General features: G+C 38.6%; 2 protein-coding genes across 4 annotated transcripts; one reads left to right on the top strand and one right to left on the bottom strand.

Moving 5' to 3' along the window:
* Nucleotides 1–6,623: 6,623 nt before the first annotated feature.
* Nucleotides 6,624–10,002, top strand: LOC110616226 (putative HVA22-like protein g). Of its 2 annotated transcripts, XR_002488171.2 has the most exons (8): nt 6,624–6,942; nt 7,986–8,026; nt 8,113–8,211; nt 8,295–8,351; nt 8,438–8,501; nt 8,587–8,787; nt 9,146–9,639; nt 9,749–10,002. XR_002488171.2 is itself a non-coding variant. In XM_021758576.2 (7 exons), the coding sequence occupies exons 2-7, from the start codon at nt 7,995–7,997 to the stop codon at nt 9,584–9,586; spliced, it is 894 nt and encodes a 297-aa protein (XP_021614268.1). In that variant the 5' UTR covers nt 6,624–6,942; nt 7,986–7,994; the 3' UTR covers nt 9,587–10,002. The 2 variants fall into 2 exon arrangements, 1 of the variants encoding a protein (XP_021614268.1); XM_021758576.2 differs by having other exon boundaries at nt 9,146–10,002.
* Nucleotides 10,003–11,210: 1,208 nt separating this feature from the next.
* On the bottom strand, nt 11,211–26,103 carry LOC110614464 (tRNA (adenine(58)-N(1))-methyltransferase non-catalytic subunit trm6). Of its 2 annotated transcripts, none has more exons than XM_021756001.2 (13): nt 25,772–26,103; nt 25,545–25,672; nt 25,221–25,341; nt 24,892–24,973; nt 24,737–24,807; nt 24,385–24,426; nt 13,566–13,690; nt 13,149–13,242; nt 12,677–12,773; nt 12,423–12,598; nt 12,217–12,322; nt 11,806–11,892; nt 11,211–11,694 (listed from the first exon to the last, which is right to left on the bottom strand). In XM_021756001.2, the coding sequence occupies exons 1-13, from the start codon at nt 25,894–25,896 to the stop codon at nt 11,638–11,640; spliced, it is 1,311 nt and encodes a 436-aa protein (XP_021611693.1). In that variant the 5' UTR covers nt 25,897–26,103; the 3' UTR covers nt 11,211–11,637. The 2 variants fall into 2 exon arrangements, with proteins under 2 accessions (XP_021611693.1, XP_021611692.1); XM_021756000.2 differs by having other exon boundaries at nt 11,211–11,674; nt 25,772–26,101.
* Between the last annotated feature and the right edge of the window lie 457 nt (nt 26,104–26,560).

The raw sequence follows: 26,560 nt of genomic DNA, 5'->3' as shown, positions 1-26,560 counted from the left end.
GCCAAGTGATAATCTAAGATCTAGAAAATAGGGGTTTACAAAGGGTTTATAAGCTTAGTCCGAGAGGAGAGTGTTCCTCCCCTTTTATCCTTTTCTTTTGTCCGCTAGTGACGCATAACGGTCTTGCCCCCTATTGGGCCATCTGTCTCTATCACACAGATATGGACGTACGAAAGCGTCAGACGTCTGCGCCACGCTAAACGGCCATTTAATCCCTCCCGGACGCGCGTGTGAACAGATCACGCTGGACGGATGGACTGGTTATCCCTCTCCTACTTGGCCTCAAGACTGGACTAGATGTGGAAGGGTTGAGGCCCATGGGAGGCCCGATTTCGAGGCCGGATGGTCCAGGCCGGCTCACTGAATAGGCTTCTCGACCTTTGGTCTGGGACTGTCATCGTGGGGCTGGTCTCATATGGGGGAGATGAAGCCCAGCAGTCATCAAAAATAAATATGGCTATTAAATTCTACATGCTTGATTGTCAAGGATAATAACAAAAAAAAAAAAAAAGTCGAATTAATTAATTTTTAATTCATTTTAATTTATAAATTTGTTCAATATATCTGTTTCTGTTTATCTCTTTATCGAGGGTTTCTTTTTATAGTTGCTTCTCTCTGACTTTTTATGTCATCTGCCTCTCTTTAAGCCAAGGACTCAAATTTGTGACGTTTGAAGGTTTTTGATACATGTGGTTCTGGGTTTTGGTCTGGCCTAGTGCCCCAATTAGCTTAGATCTGTGTTTCATGGGAGTCGTTTCAGGTGGCACGAGACATTCCTCGACTCTTTCTTTGCAACTAGGGTTTCTATTGTATTCCACCTTGGGCCTTATTTAAGTACTTGTTTAATGGGTCCCTAATGTTGTTCTCTTAAAGCTTGTATCCCAATTGTAAAGGCCCTTGAGCCCGAAATTCTTTACCCTTTCGATTACAGATGGTAAACCTATTGCACTGACTAAAACTTAAATGTTCTGTTTGTTTATACTAATATAATAAGTTTATAAATAATTTATAAATATAAAAAAATAAATTAGTCTCTTAATTTTTTATTTTAAGTTATTACATGTTTAATACACTTTGATATAAGTGCTGACGAGAGAAAGATAAAAATTAATATATTTAGTTAAAAATAATTTATAAATATATTTATTATGAAAATTACTAAACAAGCGTATGAATTATTTTTTATTAAACGATTGTACAAGTAGGAGGATAAACAAAAATCGGCTCGATAAAAGCTTGATTAGGTTTGACTTGTTTTCTAAATAAGTCGAGTTTGAGCTCACTTTTTAAACTTATTTAATAAATGAGTTGAACTTGAATTTAGCAGTATTCAGCTCGTTTAATCTCGCGAGCTCAGCTCGTTTTCAAATTTATGAACAAACTCACAAGTTGACTTGTGAACAGCCTCGTGAACATACTCGTTCGTCAATACCAATTCCATATCAAAATTTGAAGAGATGGGAATTGTGATTTCTTTATAAAAAAACAATCCTTTTATATTATTTTTTATTAATTTTAAATTTCAGGTATTTTAATTAAATAAAAAAATTTAATTTAAAAATATTTGAATGATCTTATAATTTAAATTTTATTTCTAAGTTAAATAAATTTAAATTATATTAAGCATGTTTATGATATAATCGAGTTCAAATTCAAATATAAATAAGATTTTTTTAGTAGAGTTTAAGTTGATTCGTTAATGTGATAAATGAACTTATTACGAATCGAGTTCGAGTTTAATATTTATATTATGAATCGAGTTCGAATTTATAAATGAAAATCGAGTCGAGTTCGAACTCAAATTCGAGTATTTAAATTTATTTTCTAATCGAGTTTGAACTTATCAAAACTCGGTTCAAGTCGAGTTCGAACTTAAATTCAAGTATTTAAATTTATTTTTTAATTGAATTTGAATTTATCAAAACTCGATTCGAGTCGATTCGATTATAATCCTAAATACAATTTTGTAATTTTAAATTTTTAATAAAGATCATACTATAATAATTTAATCAACAATTCACCCAAATTCAATTCTCCAGCGGCTCAAAAGGTAGTTTAATTATTGATACTTGATGGAGACGTCTCTCATGCTCAAGGTCTTTATTATGTCACATTTTGTTGACTCTTTTCTTAAACCATTCTATTTTAAGTATTTATTTGAGTTAAATTAAGATTATAGGATGACTACTTACTTGATAGTAGTTAAGTTGGGTAAATTATATATCATTTCTCTCTAAAAATGTACTTGACATTATTTAGGTTGAATAATAATTCAGACAAAGTGAAATGACATTTCATCCTTTTGTGTTTGTTTATGATGATTATTGTTTTTAATGCTACATATATTTATTCTCTTGCAAATTTTGGTATTATAGACACATCTATCAATTATCATGTTGTTAATCCATTGATGACAGAGTTGAACTCAAGATATCACTATGACCAAACACATTACAAACTTTTTGGGGTGGGAAAAGGAGGTGTTTGAGAGGTTAAAGGGTGAAGCAATGAATGCAACACACAAGCAAAAATATATATATAAAATATGTGTGATTAGGGGTAATTTTTATTTATATTCGATTCACCGTAAATTTCAAAAATAAATAAATAAATTTTATTTAATTTTTATATTAAGATTTATTTATATAACTAGAAGCACATGCGTGAAAGAGGACAGAGTCGAACTGGGTCTCATAGCATGGGGCCTTATCCTATAGTATGGATGTGGTGTAAAGGACGAGGGTACTCCAATCCAAGACTTTGGAAGCCTCCACCCACCTGCCTACCCTTTTCCCCTCTTGGTTTCTCTCTCTTCTATCATCTTTAAGCTTTTCGGCTGCCTCTTTCTTTTTTAGTTCTATAGTGCTCTTCCACTTTTCCTTTTGGTCAATTGCGTTTGAAAAAAAAAAAAGGAATGATTTGGTTGCCATAGACACAGAAACTCCATTGGCCTCAAGCACACACCCATTGTGCAACGTCATGGAGAAGGAATGTTGCAAGTATCTCACTTGTGTTCATGTGACCAAATTAATTAAAGATATTTTAGGCACAAAACGTTGAATTAGTTTCCAGCCTATCTAATTTTAGTTAGTTCGTTATTATTTCAAATTAAAATTGAAATTTTTTAAAAAAATTATAACTAATTAAATTTAATCATATCAAATTATAATAAAATCTAATCGAAATTAAGATCAGATGTAATTTTTTATTTGGTTCTGAAAACCAAAAGGAGCGGCTACATTATTTTAAAGGCGTATATGAATATTATTGTACCTCCAATTAATTAAATTACCCAAACAATGCCCAATTCAGTGAAGACTCCTTCAAGCTTTCATTAATTGTCCACATGACTTAGTTGGATGGCAGTCAGCAAATTTTTTATATATGTATAAGAGATCTGTTTGGATATTGGATTTATGTACAAAAGGTTTGGACTTAATAAATTATGAGATTATACATATAGTCATTAAACAATTAAAAGTATTGGTAAAGTGAGATTCAGTGGAGTGGGTATTCAGATGCACACACCTAGTAGAGACTCGATTCGATAAGTTAATTATCAATCTGTAATTGATTTCGTTAGATCATTTCATATTTGATTTTAAAAAAAGAACCTACAAGATAGAAGAAGACGGTCAGAGGTCCACTAAAATGCTTCGATAAAGATTTTCTGACGCTCAAATTAGATAAAAAATTATCTAAGATTCATTAATATAAAGAGAGAATAAATAATAATAAAACATTTTAAAGGGATTTTTAGAGAGTATCTGTGAGTATATTAAAGAGAGTGTGGTTAATTGCTGATGAGTTAGTTTTTAAGAGAGAGAGAACCCCCTAAATGTGATTGGTTCATGAATATTTATACCTAATTTTCTGTCTTACATCTCATAAAATTGGATGGTGGCATGTTGTGGCAAATATATCAAGCAGTTGGTAGTTGACTAATTAATGTAGAACTAGTGTGTAAGGCTGCTGGACAACCTTTTCACACGCTGATTGAATACCTCGGAGAGGGTAAAGAGGTCGATCATCACGTTGGAGGTCGTCGCCTTATTCTGATTTCATTAGGTTATACTCGACTTATCTAACCTATACAAAAATAGATTTCTTCCAGTTACTGAGATCGATTATTTATATATTCAATTGTCTCGTTGTAGTATGAGTATTTAAAATGATCGATTAGGACATTCCAAACATTGATAAAATAAGAGTTTGGAGTTTTAATTTTTTATATTTTATTAGTCGAGTTTTTTCATTATCTAGTCAAATTGGATGGCTTGACTCGTAGAACCTTGTAGAACCTTTTCATATTTATCATATTTATTGTGCACTGGTGATGATCTAACAATTATTTTTTTTATTATTATCAAATATTTTAAAGTTATAAAACATTATGAAAAGAACAACCATTTATTCCTACGAATTTAAAAAATAAATAATATAATAGTATAATGATTTTATTAAGTTAATTTTTTAATTTATGAATGAACAATATTATTTAAAAAATAAAGAATTTAAAAAGCAAAACTAAAATCCTTTAAGGGTAGCTATTGGACTTAGGGGCATGACCATCTGGTTCCAATATAATTCTGTTTCTGATTTCAAATGATAAGTTGGAGAATTATTTGAAAATTTTCAAGAGTGTAAAAGGCTCCTATTTCAATTCAATTTTGGTTTTTGGTTATGATTGGTTTGATCTGATTCTGATTTTAATACGAATTGATTATATTTAAGTTTTGATTCCATTTTATAGTTTTAAATCAATTTCAATTTTCTATTGTAGATTACAGTTTTTAGTTTTAGTTAAACATATTTTAATTTTAATTCTAATTCTACTTATTTTAAATGTAATTTAATATAGACTGAATAATATTTGAAATTAAAAATAGAGATATAGATGATTGTATTTGTTGGCTTTCAACAAATTGAAGCACTAAAATATTACTTTAAACTTTTTTTTTATTTTGATTTAACTCAATTCGAGTGCCCATCCCAAAATCATTGAATAAACAGCTCAACAATACAAATTTGATTTTTTAAGAGTTAATTACCTTCGTGCCCATGTACTATATTATAATTAATTAAAATAGGGCAGATCAAGGGTGTTGGCGGATACCTCGTTGGGAGATGGATCCAAGGATTGATTTGACAATAGGACAGGTCAAGCCAATAAGTTCAGTAAAAAGGAAATCACTCTGGTTTTCTCATTTTGGGTTTTTCCCCAAATCTTAAAACTTTTCACCATGTTACATTGTCACAGACTTACAGTCAGGTATTCTTGTTGCAGCCAAGAATTTTCAAACCACTAAACAGCAAATCAATCTGCTGATGTGCAAAAAGCCAGTATGCGGGGAGAAGATAATGCTGCTTCAACCCCAAAATTATGCACATAACTTGGCTTGACAAGCTTGCTATAGCTCTTATATTTCAAGGCTGTCCAATAAATGAAAAATCAAATATGAATTTGAGAAATGAGATGCTATTGAAGATAGAAGCTAGTGGGCACTGTTGTTTTTGTCGTTATTACTGATGTTGCGGCTATTGTTTATTATAATTTTATTTCGTTTGTATGAATGATATTTTTTAATTGACGAAAATAATATAATAACTGCTTAATATATTTATAAAATTATATAAATATTTTAATTAATTAAAATATAATTTAGAGGTAGGAGAGTAATTTTGTTTTTAAAATCCCTATTCATATCCAATATAATAATTTGAGGCGATGTAGCATATAGATGAAAAGATTATATAGTATAATTACATTCTCCTTTGCATAAGATAAAAAAGGACAAGAGTGAAAAAGAAGATTATGCATGTTTCAGCTAAAGTTGATGCATCAGCTCTAGTTAAAACAGCAAGATTCTCTTCTACGTCATGCTCTTTAGCATTATCCATGTGTCACTCAAAGTGAGAGTAAAGCAAAAGTAAAGAATACAAATTATTATAAGAATTAATAATAAATTAGTACTGTCTAATAATTTATTTTATTATTTAAAATAATAAAATTTAATACTTTAACTTAAAACTGTTTTTTTTAAACGAGTATGAAAAATCAGGAGAGAAATAAAATTTAAAATTTTTTAAATTTATTTAGAAGTATTTATTATCAAATTAAATTTTGAATGTTAAAATTGTTTTAGTTAAAAATTTATATAATTTTATCAAATTTATTTTATTGAAGTAAAATCATTTAAAAAGAAAAATTATAATTTTATATAAAAATCACAAATTTTTTTAGTGCTCCTTTATATGTAATAATTAGCCCTAATTTTAAACTATTGGGGAGTCTAACGTTATTCTTTTATTCCCCTGGGCCTCCCTGTAATTTTACACACCTTTCTATTCTTTTGCTCCTTATCCACAACGCTTTGATATACTTCATTCACTATTCAGCCACCGTTTTCCCCACGCAGTGATAAAATTACCCTTCAGTGATACTTCGTAGCTTACTTCCCAATGCTATTTGACACAAATCACACACTTGTCGAGACCCACAACATTCAGGAACACGTGAACCGTTCGTTATAAATCCAACGGCTATTAATCCATGATGAGCACAATATCCTCGTACGTCTGGCACACAAAAGCAGAGCTCTCTTTAAATTACGTCATGCTCTTTAGCACAAATCGGAACCGGAAGGGCGAGAAAACCAGGAAAAGGAGAAATTTGAAAAACGACACAAAAGACCGCTGCTGAGTGCTATTATCACTTCACTCTCTCTTGTTTCGGGTCTCTGTACCGAAGACGACATCTTAACGGTTCGCCGTGCCATTTCGGCGACGCTGATTTGTCCCTGCGCCGGAGATCTTAGCGAGTCGTCGACGGTTTCTTGATCTCTAGACTTCCAGTGCTAACTCTCATTTGTTCATACTAATTCTTTTTTCCTCTTTTCTCCATATCAGTTCGGGGGAAATAGTAATAATAATCATCAAGAGGTACTAATGGGGCCTTCATTTTGTTCCTTTTATCTTTTCAATTGTGAAATTGATATGATTGTTGCTTAGTGTTCATCCTTTTCTCGGCTATTAGGTAGTTAATGGCATTCTTCTATTTGAGAGTAATTAGTTGTATTTTGTTATTTTAGACCTAATTGTTAAGGTTTTGATGTGGTAGTTTGCGCATTTGGTGTCATTTGTGTTTGATTAAATGCGATAGTGCTCGAGTGTTGTTTTAGATTCTTGTATTTTTGCTAGATTATGCGCTTTTTGTTTGTTTGTTCCGGCTTTGAGTTATTTTTGGGAATCGTTTTGCCCTAGTTTTGGAATCAGGAACGTTTTAACGGTTTGAATTGTCGTTATATGAAATGGCCTGATAATATTTTGAGGATGAGCTTTTTACTTTACTTTTATGATATTGTAATTTTAGGATGATGAAGCTAAATCTATAAGATTTTACTTCTGATCTTTCTCTTTCTCTCTAGTTGGTATCCCCAAATCAAAAGTCGAACTTGTACTGTATTGACCCTTGGATTGGTTGTTGAGAGAAATGGATGACAAAATAATTGATTCTCAAACTGGTTTATATGATCTTTTGGCTTTGAAAATCTGAAAACACATGATTAAATGATATGAACTGATTTTTATTGTTTTTGTTAAACAAAAGAGAGGCTGACTTCACTTGAGTAAGATTAGTAACCATATGGTAAGTTGGATGAGGCCTTTCTAACTTTTTCCCACCCTTAAGACCAAACAAAGATATAATTTTTGTCCATTCTCAGCAGCTTGAGATTTCAGAATCCATAGAGATATAAGAGTTAAAATGATATCTAACATTTTGTGTGATATTGTATAAGTCTATCCTAAAAACTCTTGGTGATATTGGTGTAAGGTATAAAATCATCTTAGTTGTTATTTTTCTGCCTTTTACAATTTGCTAATCTACTATGCATGGGTCTAAGAGTGCTATTATCCTTGTTTCAGCTGGGATGAGTTTTTAAAGACTTGGTGGTTATTAACATCATTTTTTTTTTCTTTTGTAGGTATACAAAATGATTGGATCATTTCTTACAAGAGGACTTGTGTAAGTTAACAATGACCCATTTCTATCTCTCAATTGAATTTAAAGGATTTTTTTGTCCAAATTAAGTTATATTGATATATTGGCAGGATGGTTTTTGGCTATGCCTATCCTGCTTATGAATGCTATAAGACTGTTGAAAAGAATAAGCCAGAAATTGAGCATCTTCGATTTTGGTGCCAATACTGGTGAGTTGCATGTCATTTGTTCCTATTGAAATGTGCAATAACTTTTGGTGCTAGACTCATTTTTTAACTTATTTGGGTTGCAGGATTTTGGTGGCTGTGTTGACAGTTTGCGAGAGAATTGGAGATGCTTTTATTTCATGGTATGGAATCTTAATTTGAAATGCGGATGAAATGTTTGTGAGAGAATCTATGTTAACATTCTGTTTTCCTTATTGCTTTCTTGAAGGGTTCCAATGTACAGTGAGGCTAAGCTGGCATTTTTCATTTACTTGTGGTACCCTAAGACTAAGGTATGTATTTTATTTGGGCGCTAATAAAGCTGGATGTTATGTAGATGATCATCGTTATAATTGACCCTGTTCTTTCACTTTTTAGGGAACGACCTATGTTTATGATTCCTTCTTTAGACCATATGTCGCAAAGCATGAGAATGAAATTGATCGCAACTTGTTGGAACTAAGAACTAGAGCTGGAGATATGGCAATTATATACTGGCAAAGGGCTGCAAGCTATGGTCAGACAAGAGTTTTTGAGATTTTGCAGTATATTGCTTCACAGTCAACTCCCAGGTCTCAGGTAGTATGATAATGATAGCACCATTATTATTTTGTTATTATCTTCCTCCAGAAATCAGTAGAAAAGCACCTAAGCTGCAGAAAGTGGACCTCAAATTTTCATCACCACACTGTCACTTAAGCTGAAAATTTGATGACTTTCTTCACTTTTTCATATCACATTGTGATTGGAGATTCAATTGGTTCCCCTTAACCTTGGGATGTAGTTGTTTCCTTGCATGGTTTATTCTACTGGTATAATAATCCTTTGGAATCTGTAATGGTGGCTCTGAAGGTGCTATTCACATGATATTACCGTGTTGAAGTTATACCTGATGCTACCGTGATGGCTTTTAATTTTTGTGACTATTGAATTACAGCCACAACGTCAAGGTGCCAGGGCGCACCCACCTGCTGTTGCTCCAAATCTTCAACCTTCTGGGAACCGTCCGCCAGCTGCAGCAGAACCAGAGACTGAAGAACCTCCATCCCCCACTTCTAGCACATCTTCGAGTCAACACCCAATGGAAACAGCAGAAGATGTGGCTCCTTCACAAGTACAAGAAGCAACTCCTCCTGCAGCAGCTTCAAATGCCCAAAATGCTCCTCCTTTGGCTTCCAATGCTCAAAAAGCGAATGCTACCACATCTGGAACTTCCAGCCAGTCTTCAGCAACCAAGGCAGAAGCAATGCAAGTTGAAGCAGCGCCTTCATCAACAAATGAAAATGCAAACCCTCCCGTGAAAGAGACTAACATGGATGAAGCCATTCGTGTAACTCGTGCCAGATTGAGGAAAAGCCGTTCTGGACCAAAAAGTTAAGACTGGTTTCAGACCTCTCCCAATTTTAGCTTACAGAACTAGAAGTTAATCAGGTGGATGGTGATGGGTATCTGAGCATTGTTGTTAACATTGATGTAAATTTGTTGTCTTCCGGTTTTCTCATTTCATTTGTTGCTTTATTTTTTGAAAATGAATTGGCAGATGAAGGGTCTTGAATTGACAGGAGACTATTGATGCAACTTTAGAAATGATAAAAGTGAAGATATTGAAACATGAAGTTGGAAGGGTGCTTTTGGTTCTGGGGGCCACTTGGTGTTGCATATATCAAAATTTGTAATGTGGCTGGAAGATGAACTCAACTGTTATCTTCTACCAATTCAGTTTGTATAGTTTATGCATAGTTTGAACTACTTGCATTGTGAGTTTTCAAGAAATACGAAATAGGTTTCACAAGATATTATTAATTATTTTACAAAAATTATTGATGAGAAAAAAATGGGGTTATTAAATTGACATACTTGATTGTCAAGGTTAAGGGTAAAAAATATTGAAATTTTAGTCGAGTTAATTAACTGGCATTAATTTTCAGTTCATTTTAGTTCAAAAACTCTGGAGTCGTGCGTCTCTATTTATCTCTATGTCCAAGGGTGTCTCTCTTTAGTCCTCCCTCTCTTCGAGTCATGCTGATGCTTGGGCCGGTTATCACTTTCCTCTCTTTTTAAAGGACTCAAATTCACCAACCCTTAAAAGATCTTAATTATGTGAAGAAAATGAAAAGTTAAAAGAAGAGTGTTTTAAAAAAAGAAAAGTTAAATTTCCTTTTCTATTATTTGTAGATAATTCTCATCTAATAGAAATTGCCATGCAAGTAATTGTAATATGCATAATATATAATTTTCTCCATTACTCCATTTCTATCCAAATTTTGTTAGTGAAGATAATTTGGGAAATCAAATTCCTCATTTCCTCTCTACTCTTCTGTCATCTATTAATTATTCGAACAAGGGAAAGAATAGAAATTCAGCTTTTTATTTTTTATTTTTCTCTCATCTCTCTCAATCACATGAAATCTCATCTAAAATAACAAAGCCATAATCGAAACAGAGAAGAGTATGACCATGAAGAGTTCATGCTTAATTAAAAAAGATTTTATCATTAGATTAAATGTTTATATTCAGATTGTGTATTCATTATATATATTTTAATTAATTACGTTGGGATCCCTGAAGAAGCCACTACATGCATTGCCCGTGATGAACCGATCCATCAAGTTAAAATTCTTCACAATCATGATATTGGTATTAGTTAGAATAACATGCCTGGAGGCAAGCTCGTGCTCATATACTCGCACGTATTCTCATTCTAATGCTTTCAGCTTCGGCCATAAATTGCAACCCAAGTATCGAACAAATCTAATCTCATCATCTCTCACAATCATACCTTTCAATTGTTGGTTCTAAAACTCTAGGTTTATTCAGTAAATTCTTTGGTTATCTTTCAACGCCCTTTAAAAATTTATTAAAAGAACATGGGCTATGCTAACACACAGTAGAGAGAAGAAAGAACAGGACAAACTGTCCATAATATTTAGGATATATCCTGTCATGCAACCCATCATCAGCTTTCTGTACCATACATTGCTTTTATGTTTGTATTGCCATAATGCAATAGAATTCGATTAAATTTTCTATTAAATCTCCATAGAAATTAACTCTGCTACATTACATTATGGTATGCCAAACATAACCGGCATCCATTCCCCGCAAGATGAAAACAACGTTGGCAATTACTATAGTCCGAGCAATCCGAAAACTGTCACACCAAATCAAGTAAAATAGCTAATTGCAACCCTGCCATGGAAAAAATTAATTCGCAGCGTTGCAAGTTCCCAAATTATGGAATGGCATAAATATGCAAACAATATAAAATGTTAACGAAAATCTAGTATACATTTTGGTGGGCAGCTGCTTTGCTTCCTGAAGAAGAGACCACTTCCATGAATGAGGATTTGTTATCCTTTTATTCTTTTGAAAGTACGGATTAGCTGCTACATATCCTTGTCCCACTTAGTATGTAACCTCCAAATGCACTCATTTGCATGAATGGATGAGTTCTCGAAGGAAGAACCTATATTGTGAAGGAAGAACCTATATTGTTTAGGGAGACGTGTGAAAGAGAGAGAGAGCAGGAATCCGATTATACGGCTAAAAGTACTAAATCATTAATGCATGCGATGCTTGCCAATAAAAGATCAATACCTGATATTCACGTAGCCAAGGTTCTGAAATTTGCAAACCAATTGCCATTTTCCCAAGCTGTAGATTATGCATGCAAGTTGCAAGAGGCTGCATTAAAAAAGTCTTTTAAGTGAATCCTCCCTCCAGTGCACAAAGGATTAAAAACTAACAGTAAGTAGAAGGGAAATAATTTTTTTTTTGTTTTTTCAAAAAAAAAAGAGCCATGGCAACATCCAACTTCTTCCAATTTAAAACAAAGTAAAAAATAAGTTTATCAAATATGAGAAGCTGCAAAATTGTATCATAAATGGGTCATCATATTTGCTTAGATATGAATATACAGCAACTGCATGAGAAAGAGGTTGGAGGAGCTCTAGTATAACAGCCACCTAAAAACGGGTAGTAAGTGTAAGCATGTCCGAAGAAAGTGACCTGAAGATACTGGTGGTAGATAGCAAATGGAGCTGAATACGATAAAAGTGGCAGGAGGTCTTTGACTAAGCTCCAAGGATCTAGATCTGGAGCTGCAATTATTAGGCTGCACACAGTTTGAAATTAGAGTTGCTAACTTTGTATGTAAACTGAGGAAAGCAGAAACTCAACAAATGATCATAAGCCAATTATTAATTTTCAGCTACCTTGAAAAACCATTTTCTCTCCACAATTTCAAGGCTTCTTGTGGCGCACCTTCGCCAGCTTTAGGGGCTTTGTTCATTTTGCTTGTGGGAGAAACATTTGTGTCACGATCTAGATCCGCAACATCATTCTCAGATGACTTGGATACTTCCTCCATGTTAATTGATGAAGTTGGACCCTACAGGCATAAGCATATCAAAACATTTAGGGGCTGCAAGAGAATATTATACTAGCAATAAAGAAAATACCAACGTACATTTGACTCCACAGCAGGAGCATCTTCATGCAGACCAATTTGCTTAGAAGTTTCACTTTGAGCTAAACAGAGGTCATTCAGAGGTGCCCGCACAATCCTGAACCACAAAAATATTGATCGTCTAAAATGAAAAATACTTTCATTTACCTTGAGTAGGAAAATGATGATGCAACACACAAGCACAATGTTACAAATAAAACAGATATGAAAACCATATGTCGAATAAAAAAAATTAAAAAAAAAAAAAGAAAAAAGACGCACTCTGAGCCTGCATTTAATACAGAAGTTGTCTAAGAAAGCATGCACTAAACCCATGCATAATAAATCCCCAGCCGGCGACCACAGTCCAGGGCTTGAACTTCATATCAAATGTATAAAAAGGGGACGCTAATCCTTTCTCTCTTGAGGTACAGATAAAAAGTGTTTCAAGGTTCATCATTTCAGGATATGATAATAGCAAAGCAAGATGTACCTTTTGCAAGTATCATTGTTGAAGTTGAACATTCTTACTATATCCATCGGATGTGGTGTACCTCCAAGATATGTATTGCACACATAACCTGTACCTGTTTAATAAAAATAAAATATACACATACCAGATTACATCCATCAAGAACACCAATTAAGCAAAGAGTACAACTAACAAGAAAGCTTGACCAATCACCTCAATTATGACTATGTTGAATGTTTAAAATACATCAAAGGATAAGTAGAAAATTAAGATGAAAGATGAGAAAATTACACAACTGTCTTTTTTATGAACCATGACCAAGATTTGGTTTCACTTTTTTGCAATTGTCACTAAAATACTTTTCTTAATTTCCTAACCAAATAGCTTTCCGAAGCTACAGAATTAAAGGGGAATTTGGCAATGAGTGATAGAACAAACCTCCTAAACGCTCAGCTACAGCACCAGTAAGAAGGCCACCTACCATATCCACTACCAGGACATCAGAGTGGGCAGTAGCATTAGCCATTGAAAGCAGAAGAGACAATGCATCTACTCGCAGGAACCTGTAACAACATTGGATAAATAATACATAAATTCAAAGCAGACAAAAGGGAAAACATCAATAAAATAATTTAGCACCTTCACATGCATGACAACTGGCAACCTATAGTATAACCTATGATCAGTATGAAAGTACATCATTTAACATTCTTGAAAAATAGATTTGAATGTAAAAATTGTAAAGTAATGAACATATCCATAAATTCTCCATTTTGTGATGGTTAATTGTGTAATACCCGGCTAGACTCTGGTATCGAAATTCCTACCGTCCGGTGGAATCTCGGATGCCGGAGACCTCTAGAAGGGTAGAATCATGTTTTATAAAAATGTTTTAATGTGTTTTATGATTTTAAGTATGAAATTAAATGAGTTTTTGCATGAAAAGTCCTTGGAGGAAAATCCAGGTTCGGCCGCCGAAAGTCAAGTTCGGCCGCCGAACATGCATGCGTTTTGGAGGCACGTTAGGCCCCCGAAAGCATGAGTGAGGGAAGTCCAGGTTCGGCCGCCGAACCTCATGTTCGGCCGCCGAACATGGCATGCATGCGGAGGCACATTCGGCCCCCGAACGTGGTCTGGCCAGCCACTATAAAAGGGTCCCTTAGCCGAAAACGGGCGAGCTTTTCCCCATTTTCGGCCAAGGTGAGCTTTCCGCCGTCCCTCACCCATTTTTGATGTTCTTCCTCTAAATCTTTCAAGATTTTCACTTGTTTTCCCTTGGTTTTGAAGATTTAAGCTTTTGAAACAAGTTTTGGAGCTTTGGGAACTCAGGAGCTCATTTTCGTGGATCTCCAAGTTTAGGTCGTCTCCCTCTCGATCTTCAAGAGGTAAGAGCCGATCTTAAGCTCCTTATGTGTTTTAAATAAGTTTTATGCAAGATCTATGAGTAGAAATGCATGTTAGGGTATATGTTGAGTTTATGGGTCTATACTGATGTTTTGAACAATGTGGCTTGTTTGAGTATGTTTGAAGTGTTGTAGTTGGGGCATTTGATGTTTTGAGGCCCCTAGGAACTTGTATGCATGATTTGGTTGAGATCTATGCTTGATTTGAGGTTTTGGGAGGCAAGAGGCTCATGTGAACCAAGTTTCTGCCCTTCTGGCAGAAACCAGGTTCGGCCGCCGAAGGGAGTTTCGGCCGCCGAACCCCCTTGTGGAGGCAGCATTCGGCTGCCGAAGCTTGCCCCCGAAAGAAGACTTTCGTCTCTGTCGGGCAGTTTCGGCCGCCGAAGGTGCCGCCGAACCTGCCTGACTTTCGGCTCTGGAGGGACTTTCGGCCGCCGAATCTGCCGCCGAAAGTGCCCTGTCCAGGCCTCCTTTGCACGTTTTCCTATGGTTGCTTCATGATGTTTTAGGGGATTTTTGGGGAGTAGTTTAGAGTTATGTTCTAGCATGTTTGGTCCCTCATTTGAGTCCACCTGTGTAGGTTCGGACCCGAGGAACCGAGGACCCCAGCAGTGAGTTCAGCTGCTTCGGTGTTGTCAGAGTCAGCCAGAGGTGAGTGGAACTAAAACTTAATCTTTTAAATTAAATGCTTTATCATGTTTCATGCATCATGATTATGCAATAGGATGATTGCATTAGTTTTCACGAATATGCCGCATTGCATAAATTGTTGTCGTTGAGGGTGAATGTCGGATGACTCAGTTAGTCCATGACAAGAAGACCAGGCCCCATGCTACAGGCCTGGCACAGAGTAAGAAAGACCAGGCCCCAGTCTACAGGCCTGGCACAGAGTAAGGAAAGACCAGGATCCCATCCTATGGTCTAGCACGGTTATGGGACTTGAAGACCAGGAGCCAGAGGAGGCCCTGGGAAAATGGTAAGTAATGTATGTCTGACAGGAAAGACCAGGACCCCATTCTACAGGCCTGGCACAGAGTTAACTTGGACTAATTGGTGAAGAGTTCACCCAACCCTCATGTGAATTGTTTGTGTTATGATGCATTTCATAGAGCATAGTGTTAATGTGTTTTAATAGTTCAGCTCACTGGGCTTTTAGCTCACCCCTCTCCCTTTACCCCCAGGCTTGCAGGTACAGTATAGTGCGGGAGTCCGGATAGAGTAAAGAAGTCATGCTTATGTAATAGCTAGCAATGGACATGATCAAATTGTAATGTAAAAGTACAGTACAGTTATGTAATGAGGCTTATGGATGTTAGTGTGTGCTTGACCATAGATTGTGCTATCCCTTTAATACATGATCCTAGAGATTTTGTTGATGTTTATGTAAACCAACTCAACAGATGTATGTTACCCATTGAGGGCACAGATGAGATCCCACAGAGGGATCAAAGTTATGTTAATGTTTATGCGCAGGTTGAGTTTGGTTGGTGTTCATGGAAAGAAAAGTTTTAATTTTTATGTATGTTGTTGATCATGTATGGGATTATACAGGTTTACAGGTTTTATGTCAGGCTTGCTACGGGTCCCGGCGGCCTTAAGCCGATCTGGATCCTAGCGCCGGTAGCGGTCCGATTTTCGGGTCGTTACAGAATGGTATCAGAGCCCTAGGTTCATATGGTCGGACCTAGAGTGTCGGGCTCATAGAGGTTATAGAAGGTCAAGCACAATAGGAAAAGATCATGTCCACCAGGATAGGATGTGGAGTCCTGTCTTGCATGATGATGTGAAATGTCATGACTTTATGCATGTGCATTAATGATATGCTATGATATGTGATGTATGTGATGCGGGTTCATGTGTGCCCACATGAACCATATGATGCTAATGTTGCTTGTGATGTGCACTGTTTTTCAGAAAACAGGATGAGAGGAACTCGTCGATCAACAAGATTGACTGGAGTACCACCTGAGGATGAGGGCATGAGCGCCCGTCCTCCAGCATTGCCTAGGGCAATGTCTAGCAGGTCCAACAGGGACAGAGTAGCAAGAGACCCTAGAAGGTCTCTGGATCTGGGTAGGAGCAGATCAGTCAGAGGGACAATTCAGGGAGGAGCGTCAGAGGATATGGGGGATGATATGGACGTAGAACAGAGGAGGGATGGCAGTTTGGGAGTCAATATGTCAGAAGAAGGAATGGGAGAGTCCCAAGGAGGCACTCAGGCCTCGGGATTTGTACAGCCACCTCACTACCCACATTTCTCACAACATCCCGGGTATTCGATGGAAGGTACATCTGATTACCCTAGTTTCACCCCTTATCCCACACAGATGCCATACCCACCATACTACCCACCGTACTCTCAGTACCCAATGTATCCACCTCCACCCTATTATCCAAATCCAGAAAACCCTACCTCAGAAAATGTTGCACCACCTCCACCACCTGCAGAACCAGCAGCCCCAGTTGTTCAGCCACCTAGACCTAGCTCAGCCAGTGGGAGCAAGGTCAAGATGACAGACTATATGAAGCTGGGTGCTCCCCAGTTTGAGACCGGTGATGATCCGTTCGTGTACTTGGAGCGGGTCAAGGCAATTACAGATGAGATTGGGGCTAATGACAGTAGAGCCATTCAAATGGCCGGGTTCACGCTCAAGTGCAAGAAGGCACGGGAGTGGTTCAAAAATTATGTGAACCCGAGAGTGGACAGCATGACTTGGGAAGAGTTTGCAAACGAGTTTGCAGGATGGGCTTTCCCTGATAGTTCAAGGGAATTGAAGATGATAGAGTTCGAGCAGTTGAGGCAAACTAATGACATGAGTGTAGACGAATATACTGACAAGTTTATGGAGTTGCTGCCATTTGCTGGGCATGACCTTAATACAGACCAGAAGAAGTCGAGGAGGTATATCATGAAGCTCCATTCCAGGTATTCCTCCTTGATACAGTCAGCAGATAGAGAGAGTTTTCATGCCATAGTAGACATGGCTAGGAGAATGGAGGCTAGTGCCATCATTCAGGGGACAGTTAAGCAGACAGTGGCACAAGCTTCTGGTTCTAAAACTCCGGGTGGGGGAAGGTTAGATCCCTCTACCTTGAGTGCAGCAGCTTCAGGCAGTAAGAGATGGAGTAAGCCCAAGGGTAAAAAGAACAAGTTCTGGAATAAAGTCAAGTCTAGTCTGGGATTTGGGAGTGGCTCAAGCTCTGGTGCGGATATTCCAAATTGTGCAAGGTGTGGTAGACCACACAAGGGAGTATGTCGGTTTGGGACGAACGCCTGTTTCAGATGTGGTCAGGAGGGGCATATAGCTCGAGACTGTCCAAGAGCGGCCCCGATGGCTCAATCCCAGCAGACAGCTTCAGGCAGTGTAGCGCAGCCAGCAGCTCCAGCCATGACTCAGGCCAGTGGCAGAGGCAGAGGGAGAGGAGCAGCCTCTTCTTCAGCGGGTTTCAGAGGTGAAGGTCCATCAGCCCCAGCACGGATCTTCACAATGACACAGCAGGAGGCAGACGCATCCAACACCGTGGTGGCAGGTAATCTCGTCATTGGATGTTCGGATGTTTATGCATTGATGGACCCTAGTGCATCTCATTCTTTTATTGCTCCGAGGGCCGTAGAGAGGTTGGGATTGATGATCTCTGAGTTAGAGTGTCCTCTCTGGGTCAGTGGACCCAAGTGTGATCCATCAGTGGCAGAGTCAGTCTGTCAGTGTAGTCCAGTTTTTGTTGAGGGGAGATGCATGTCCGCCGACCTAGTGGTTCTAGATTTGACAGACTTTGACGTCATTCTAGGGATGGACTGGTTATCTACCCATGGTGCTACCTTGGACTGCAGGGACAAGGTAGTCAGGTTCAGAGGTCAGGATGGATCAGAGGTTGTCTTCAGAGGAGACAGGAGGGGTACACCTAGAGGTATGATCTCAGCTCTTCAGGCTCGTAGGTTGCTTAGGAGGGGATGTCAGGGGTATTTGGCTCATGTGAGAGAGCTTAGCAGTCAGGTTAGAGAGCCCGCCTCGGTGCCAGTGGTTAGAGAGTTCTTAGATGTGTTCCCAGACGAACTGCCAGGTTTACCACCTGCTAAAGAGATAGAGTTCGAGATAGAACTGATGCCTGGAACCCGACCGATCTCTATCCCTCCCTACAGGATGGCGCCAGCAGAATTGAAAGAGTTGAAGGAGCAGTTGCAGGAGTTGGTAGACAAGGGCTTCATCCGACCGAGTACCTCACCCTGGGGTGCTCCAGTTTTGTTTGTGAGAAAGAATGATGGATCCCTTAGGCTTTGTATCGACTACAGACAGTTGAACAAAGTCACTACCAAGAACAAGTACCCATTGCCAAGGATCGACGATCTATTCGACCAGCTAGCAGGAGCGGGTTGTTTCTCCAAAATAGATCTGAGATCGGGGTACCATCAGTTGAGGATCAGGGAAGAGGACGTACCAAAGACAGCTTTCAGGACCAGATATGGGCATTTTGAGTTCCTTGTGATGCCGTTCGGGCTAACCAACGCCCCTGCAGCATTCATGGATCTCATGAACAGAGTGTTTAGCCAGTACCTGGATCACTTCGTTATTGTCTTCATAGATGATATCTTGGTGTATTCCAGGAATGCAGAGGAGCATGCCCATCATCTGAGGTTGGTTCTACAGACCTTGAGGGAACATGGCTTGTATGCCAAGTTCTCTAAATGTGAGTTCTGGCTGAGGAGCATTTCGTTCTTGGGGCATGTAGTGTCAGAGAATGGGATTGAGGTAGACCCCAAGAAGACAGAGACTGTGGCTAACTGGCCTAGACCCACTTCAGTGACAGAGATCAGGAGTTTCTTGGGTTTGGCAGGTTACTACAGGAGGTTCGTTCAGGACTTCTCGAAAATTGCAGCTCCTCTGACCAGACTAACCAGGAAGAATCAGAAGTTTCTGTGGACCGACCAGTGCGAAGAGAGTTTTGAAGAGCTTAAGAAGAGGTTGACTTCAGCACCAGTTTTAGCTCTGCCATCTAGTGGTGAGGACTTTACAGTCTTTTGTGATGCGTCCCGTGTGGGACTGGGTTGTGTGCTTATGCAGAATGAGAGGGTGATTGCTTATGCTTCTAGGCAGCTAAAGAAGCATGAGTTGAATTACCCCACACATGACCTTGAGATGGCAGCAGTAATCTTTGCACTCAAGATGTGGAGGCATTACCTCTATGGGGTAAAATGTGAGATCTTCACAGATCATAAAAGCTTGCAGTACATCTTGAGTCAGAGGGATTTGAACTTGAGACAGAGGAGATGGGTAGAACTGCTGAGTGACTATGATTGCAAGATTCAGTATCATCCGGGTAAGGCGAATGTCGTGGCAGACGCCCTAAGCCGGAAGTCACTAGGCAGTCTATCCCACATCACGGCAGAGAGGAGACCAGTGGTGAAGGAGTTCTACAAGCTCATTGAGGAAGGTCTACAGTTGGAGTTGTCTGGTACAGGTGCCTTAGTTGCTCAGATGAAAGTGACACCCGTGTTTCTGGAGCAGGTGGCTCAGAAACAGCACGAGGACCCAGAGTTAGTGAAGATTGCCAGGACGGTTCAGTCAGGCAAGGACAGTGAGTTCAGATTCGACAATAGGGGGATCCTCCGCTATGGGAGTCGTTTATGTGTACCAGATGACATTGGGCTAAAAGGAGACATTATGAGAGAGGCTCATAATGCAAGATACAGCATTCACCCCGGAGCCACCAAGATGTATCAAGATCTGAAGAAAGTTTATTGGTGGCCAGCTATGAAGAGAGAAGTGGCACAGTTTGTGTCAGCCTGCGAAGTATGTCAGAGGGTGAAGCTAGAACATCAGAAGCCGGCTGGAATGCTTAACCCGCTACCTATTCCAGAGTGGAAATGGGAGAATATAGCTATGGACTTCGTAGTGGGGTTACCGGCGACGTCCAACAGATTGGACTCCATATGGGTGATTGTGGACAGACTCACCAAATCTGCTCACTTCATCCCTGTCAGGAGTGGTTATTCTGTGGACAAGTTGGCGCAGGTGTATGTAGATGAGATAGTCAGACTGCATGGGGTTCCTGTTTCTATAGTGTCAGATAGAGGGCCCCAGTTCACCTCCAGGTTTTGGCGGAGTCTGCAGAATGCCATGGGTACTAGATTGGATTTTAGCACTGCCTTCCATCCACAGACAGACGGACAGTCAGAGAGGACCATCCAAACCATAGAAGATATGCTAAGAATGTGTGTGCTGGACTTTGGCGGTTCTTGGAGGCAGCATCTACCTTTGGTGGAGTTTGCCTACAATAACAGCCATCATGCTAGCATCGGGATGGCTCCATATGAAGCTTTATATGGAAGGAAGTGCAGGTCACCTGTTTGCTGGGAGGAGGTAGGAGAGAGGTCCTTAGCAGGACCCGAGCTAGTAGAGATCACCAGCAGGATGGTGCCCATGATCAGAGAAAGAATCAAGACAGCTGCAAGCAGACAGAAGAGTTATGCAGACATCCGCAGACGACAAGTGGAGTTTCAGGAGGGGGATCTGGTATTGCTTAAGGTGTCTCCAATGAAAGGAGTGGTTCGGTTCGGGAAGAAGGGTAAATTGGCTCCGCGATACATCGGACCCTTCGAAGTCCTGCAAAGGATTGGGAATGTATCGTACAAGCTGGATTTACCTGCTTCAATGGAGAGAATCCATCCGGTTTTCCATGTTTCTATGTTGAGGAAATTCGTGTCAGATCCGGGCAAGGTTCTTAGTGAGCCTGATGTGGAGATCCAAGATGATCTCACCTATGTTGAGCAGCCAGTACGGATCTTAGACACCCAGATCAGAAAGCTGAGAAACAAGGAAATCCCGATGGTGAAAGTCCTTTGGAACCACCACAATATTGAGGAGTGTACCTGGGAGACACGGGAGTCCATGCTCCGGCAATATCCTCATCTCTTTTAAGGTTAGTCTCTATGTGTTTTATGTGTAGATTGTGTTGTTTGCTATGTATGTACTAGTTGAGGAACATTCGGGGACGAATGTTCTTAAGGGGGGGAGAATGTAATACCCGGCTAGACTCCGGTATCGAAATTCCTACCGTCCGGTGGAATCTCGGATGCCGGAGACCTCTAGAAGGGTAGAATCATGTTTTATAAAAATGTTTTAATGTGTTTTATGATTTTAAGTATGAAATTAAATGAGTTTTTGCATGAAAAGTCCTTGGAGGAAAATCCAGGTTCGGCCGCCGAAAGTCAAGTTCGGCCGCCGAACATGCATGCGTTTTGGAGGCACGTTAGGCCCCCGAAAGCATGAGTGAGGGAAGTCCAGGTTCGGCCGCCGAACCTCATGTTCGGCCGCCGAACATGGCATGCATGCGGAGGCACATTCGGCCCCCGAACGTGGTCTGGCTAGCCACTATAAAAGGGTCCCTTAGCCGAAAACGGGCGAGCTTTTCCCCATTTTCGGCCAAGGTGAGCTTTCCGCCGTCCCTCACCCATTTTTGATGTTCTTCCTCTAAATCTTTCAAGATTTTCACTTGTTTTCCCTTGGTTTTGAAGATTTAAGCTTTTGAAACAAGTTTTGGAGCTTTGGGAACTCAGGAGCTCATTTTCGTGGATCTCCAAGTTTAGGTCGTCTCCCTCTCGATCTTCAAGAGGTAAGAGCCGATCTTAAGCTCCTTATGTGTTTTAAATAAGTTTTATGCAAGATCTATGAGTAGAAATGCATGTTAGGGTATATGTTGAGTTTATGGGTCTATACTGATGTTTTGAACAATGTGGCTTGTTTGAGTATGTTTGAAGTGTTGTAGTTGGGGTATTTGATGTTTTGAGGCCCCTAGGAACTTGTATGCATGATTTGGTTGAGATCTATGCTTGATTTGAGGTTTTGGGAGGCAAGAGGCTCATGTGAACCAAGTTTCTGCCCTTCTGGCAGAAACCAGGTTCGGCCGCCGAAGGGAGTTTCGGCCGCCGAACCCCCTTGTGGAGGCAGCATTCGGCTGCCGAAGCTTGCCCCCGAAAGAAGACTTTCGTCTCTGTCGGGCAGTTTCGGCCGCCGAAGGTGCCGCCGAACCTGCCTGACTTTCGGCTCTGGAGGGACTTTCGGCCGCCGAACCTGCCTGACTTTCGGCTCTGGAGGGACTTTCGGCCGCCGAACCTGCCGCCGAAAGTGCCCTGTCCAGGCCTCCTTTGCACGTTTTCCTATGGTTGCTTCATGATGTTTTAGGGGATTTTTGGGTAGTAGTTTAGAGTTATGTTCTAGCATGTTTGGTCCCTCATTTGAGTCCACCTGTGTAGGTTCGGACCCGAGGAACCGAGGACCCCAGCAGTGAGTTCAGCTGCTTCGGTGTTGTCAGAGTCAGCCAGAGGTGAGTGGAACTAAAACTTAATCTTTTAAATTAAATGCTTTATCATGTTTCATGCATCATGATTATGCAATAGGATGATTGCATTAGTTTTCACGAATATGCCGCATTGCATAAATTGTTGTCGTTGAGGGTGAATGTCGGATGACCCAGTTAGTCCATGACAAGAAGACCAGGCCCCATGCTACAGGCCTGGCACAGAGTAAGAAAGACCAGGCCCCAGTCTACAGGCCTGGCACAGAGTAAGGAAAGACCAGGATCCCATCCTATGGTCTAGCACGGTTATGGGACTTGAAGACCAGGAGCCAGAGGAGGCCCTGGGAAAATGGTAAGTAATGTATGTCTGACAGGAAAGACCAGGACCCCATTCTACAGGCCTGGCCCAGAGTTAACTTGGACTAATTGGTGACGAGTTCACCCAACCCTCATGTGAATTGTTTGTGTTATGATGCATTTCATAGAGCATAGTGTTAATGTGTTTTAATAGTTCAGCTCACTGGGCTTTTAGCTCACCCCTCTCCCTTTACCCCCAGGCTTGCAGGTACAGTATAGTGCGGGAGTCCGGATAGAGTAAAGAAGTCATGCTTATGTAATAGCTAGCAATGGACATGATTAAATTGTAATGTAAAAGTACAGTACAGTTATGTAATGAGGCTTATGGATGTTAGTGTGTGCTTGACCATAGATTGTGCTATCCCTTTAATACATGATCCTAGAGATTTTGTTGATGTTTATGTAAACCAACTCAACAGATGTATGTTACCCATTGAGGGCACAGATGAGATCCCACAGAGGGATCAAAGTTATGTTAATGTTTATGCGCAGGTTGAGTTTGGTTGGTGTTCATGGAAAGAAAAGTTTTAATTTTTATGTATGTTGTTGATCATGTATGGGATTATACAGGTTTACAGGTTTTATGTCAGGCTTGCTACGGGTCCCGGCGGCCTTAAGCCGATCTGGATCCTAGCGCCGGTAGCGGTCCGATTTTCGGGTCGTTACAAATTGAGATCTACAGGCACCAGTTTCTCTTTCAATCCATGGTTTTACATGATCATTATCTGGGCTTCTAGATAACTACAAAGCAAGTAGTGTGAAATTGATTATACCAGCAAAAGAAACAATACTTAACATGACAATTTATTGTGAGAATGTATATATATTTATGTGGGTTTTTGATGTCCAATGAACCGAACAATTTTCCCCCTTTTCTAAAGATGGTGAAGGTACAAACTTCCAAAGACAAATGAAAACCAAACACAGATAACATTAGGGGAAACAGGGAGATATATTCTTTCCTGTTGGCATGCAGTAGTAATACAAACAGTAAAACAAGCTCGGTAGACAAATTTTTACAGTTGGGTCCATTAAATCCTACAGGAGGAGATAACATAAAAAGACAAGTCTTTTCTCAATAGAACACCAGCATGGCTTTCATGATATGGAAATTTGCACTTCAACAAACAACGGCTCAAGTTTTATGGACCACAGTGAAATATGAAACCAAAATAGATCAAGAGGAGAATATATAAGCTTACCCAATTCTAGCAGGATACTTCTTGAAGTATGCCTCGCATATGCTGAAGTTTAAAAAAAAAAAAAAGACAAATTATGTCAATGTATAAAAACCAAGCAAAAACATTTGTAGTATCCACAAGGATGAAATGTGACTTCCATGAAATGACTAAGCTTCTATAGTCAGTACTCATCAAATTTTAGTGTACGTAGCTTAATGCTGAATTTTTATATATTCTGAAGTTTTTTTTTTATTTTGAAAATAAGGGGAAAAATCAGCAAATCTTATCATTAAATACAACAAGGGAAACCCACATTTCTAGGTCCTTCCTAGATGTTTGAAGAAACAGCACTGAAGATAAAGTAGAAGGATACCTTCGAGTGAAGGGTCGCCTTAGAAGTACTCTCGGTGCATACTTCTTTTGTTTCTTAAGCCTATATTTCTCCTGCAAACAAAAACCGGACATTAGCCTATATTCAAATTCAAAATTTTTTTGGCACTACAAAATTCAGATTATCAACACACTTACTTGTGAGAACAAAGTTTTCTTTTCAAATGTAGCACTGTTGGCAATAAGAGCTTCAACTATCTCATCACCTTTTGCACCCTGTCTGTGTCAAAAAAGATTGCAAATTAACATAGAAACATCTTAAAGAGTCAAAACTCCACCTTATTAAGAGAGCAATTTAATAACTAATATAGTCAAATATCTTATATAGGAATTAGGAAGGAATTAGTAGGCTAAATGCATTAAATTTTTGTTCTTGTTTAGCTAGATCTTAAGAATAGAAAAAGGCTTCAACAACATGCAATTCACTTGCTAAAAAGACTCCAGACATTCGATTGTGGAATCCTCACCTCCGCATTGCATCTATATCTTCGCCAGTTAGGCTTTGGGCTTTATTATTGTCAATTATGGCTCGATTGTCCCTGGATTCATTAATTATTTCACAATCACCTCTTTCTTCAGCATTATTTCCTAGTGGGGGAAGTATAAAATAAATCAGCATATAAACGAAATAAAGCTAAAAATAAAGGTCTTAATTGGCCAATGATATTCACTAAAAGCACCCAGATAAACCAGCTTTGATTAATAAAAAACAAAAGGAACACATAAGAGAAAGACAGTGAGAATGCCAAACAGAAAAAAAAATGAAATTTAATATAAGCTGAGGAACAAACCTTCTGTGGAGGGAACAAAACGAGATAAACAAGGTCCTTCCTTTCCGTTTTCAGTTTGAAACAAAGAACCGAAGGGGCAACCGATTAAAGGCCGCAAAGAGAAATTCTTGTTGCCAATTTTCAAAGTGCTACAAATTATGAAGAATTCAGTAAGCATTTATCTTTGATCAAATCACCGACAAAAAATAAGGAAAAGTAAATGAACATCGAACGGAATGAGGACTCACGAGCCTGATGTGAGACGAGCAAAAACAAGACGGTCGCCGTCGTTGATGTCGAGCAAGACGCTGCAACCTTCCCATGTCACTCTAGAGTTTTGCGTGAAATCAGATTGAAGATTGTTTTGAGACATAATTGACGATTATGAGGATCGAGAAAATATAAAACAAAAAACTACAACAGAAATCAAAATAGGGAGACACTCAAATGCCGGAAAACTAGGGTTTTTGCAGCAGAGAACTGAAGTAACTGATACTTGAGCAAAGCCTAAAACCCCACGATCAGAGGGTTTAACCGTTGGAACAACGACGACGTTGGATTCGAAGCTCTTTCAGCGTGCTGCTGGACATGGCCCAGGTCCAGGTTTGGGCCGGACTGGTATTAAAATCATATCAAATCAATTTCAATCGGCTTAATTTGATATTAAGAAATAAAAAATTAAACGGTTCACTAAAAAATTTAAAAATTTGATCATCCAATTTAATCAAATTAGAATGAATGATACAAAATTGAATTAGAATGAAATTACCCTTTCCATCCAATTTGAATCCAGTCCTTAAATTGAACCACTTTACTTTTTGTTATTAATTTTTTTAAGTTATAAATAAATTGATTCGACTGTATTTCAAATTTAATTTATTAAAATCTTTTTAAACTCAAATTTAAATTAAATTTTATTTATTTTAAATTTAAGTTAAATATTAATAAATTTAAACTTTATTTGTTTAATAAATAATATGAAACAAGTTAATTTTTTATTAGTTTTAATCTCAAACTGTGTAATTTATTTATGATTA

Source organism: Manihot esculenta, chromosome 5, assembly GCF_001659605.2.
Source record: "Manihot esculenta cultivar AM560-2 chromosome 5, M.esculenta_v8, whole genome shotgun sequence".
NCBI classification, from domain to species: domain Eukaryota; kingdom Viridiplantae; phylum Streptophyta; class Magnoliopsida; order Malpighiales; family Euphorbiaceae; genus Manihot; species Manihot esculenta.
This window is presented reverse-complemented; position numbering and strand designations above follow the sequence as displayed.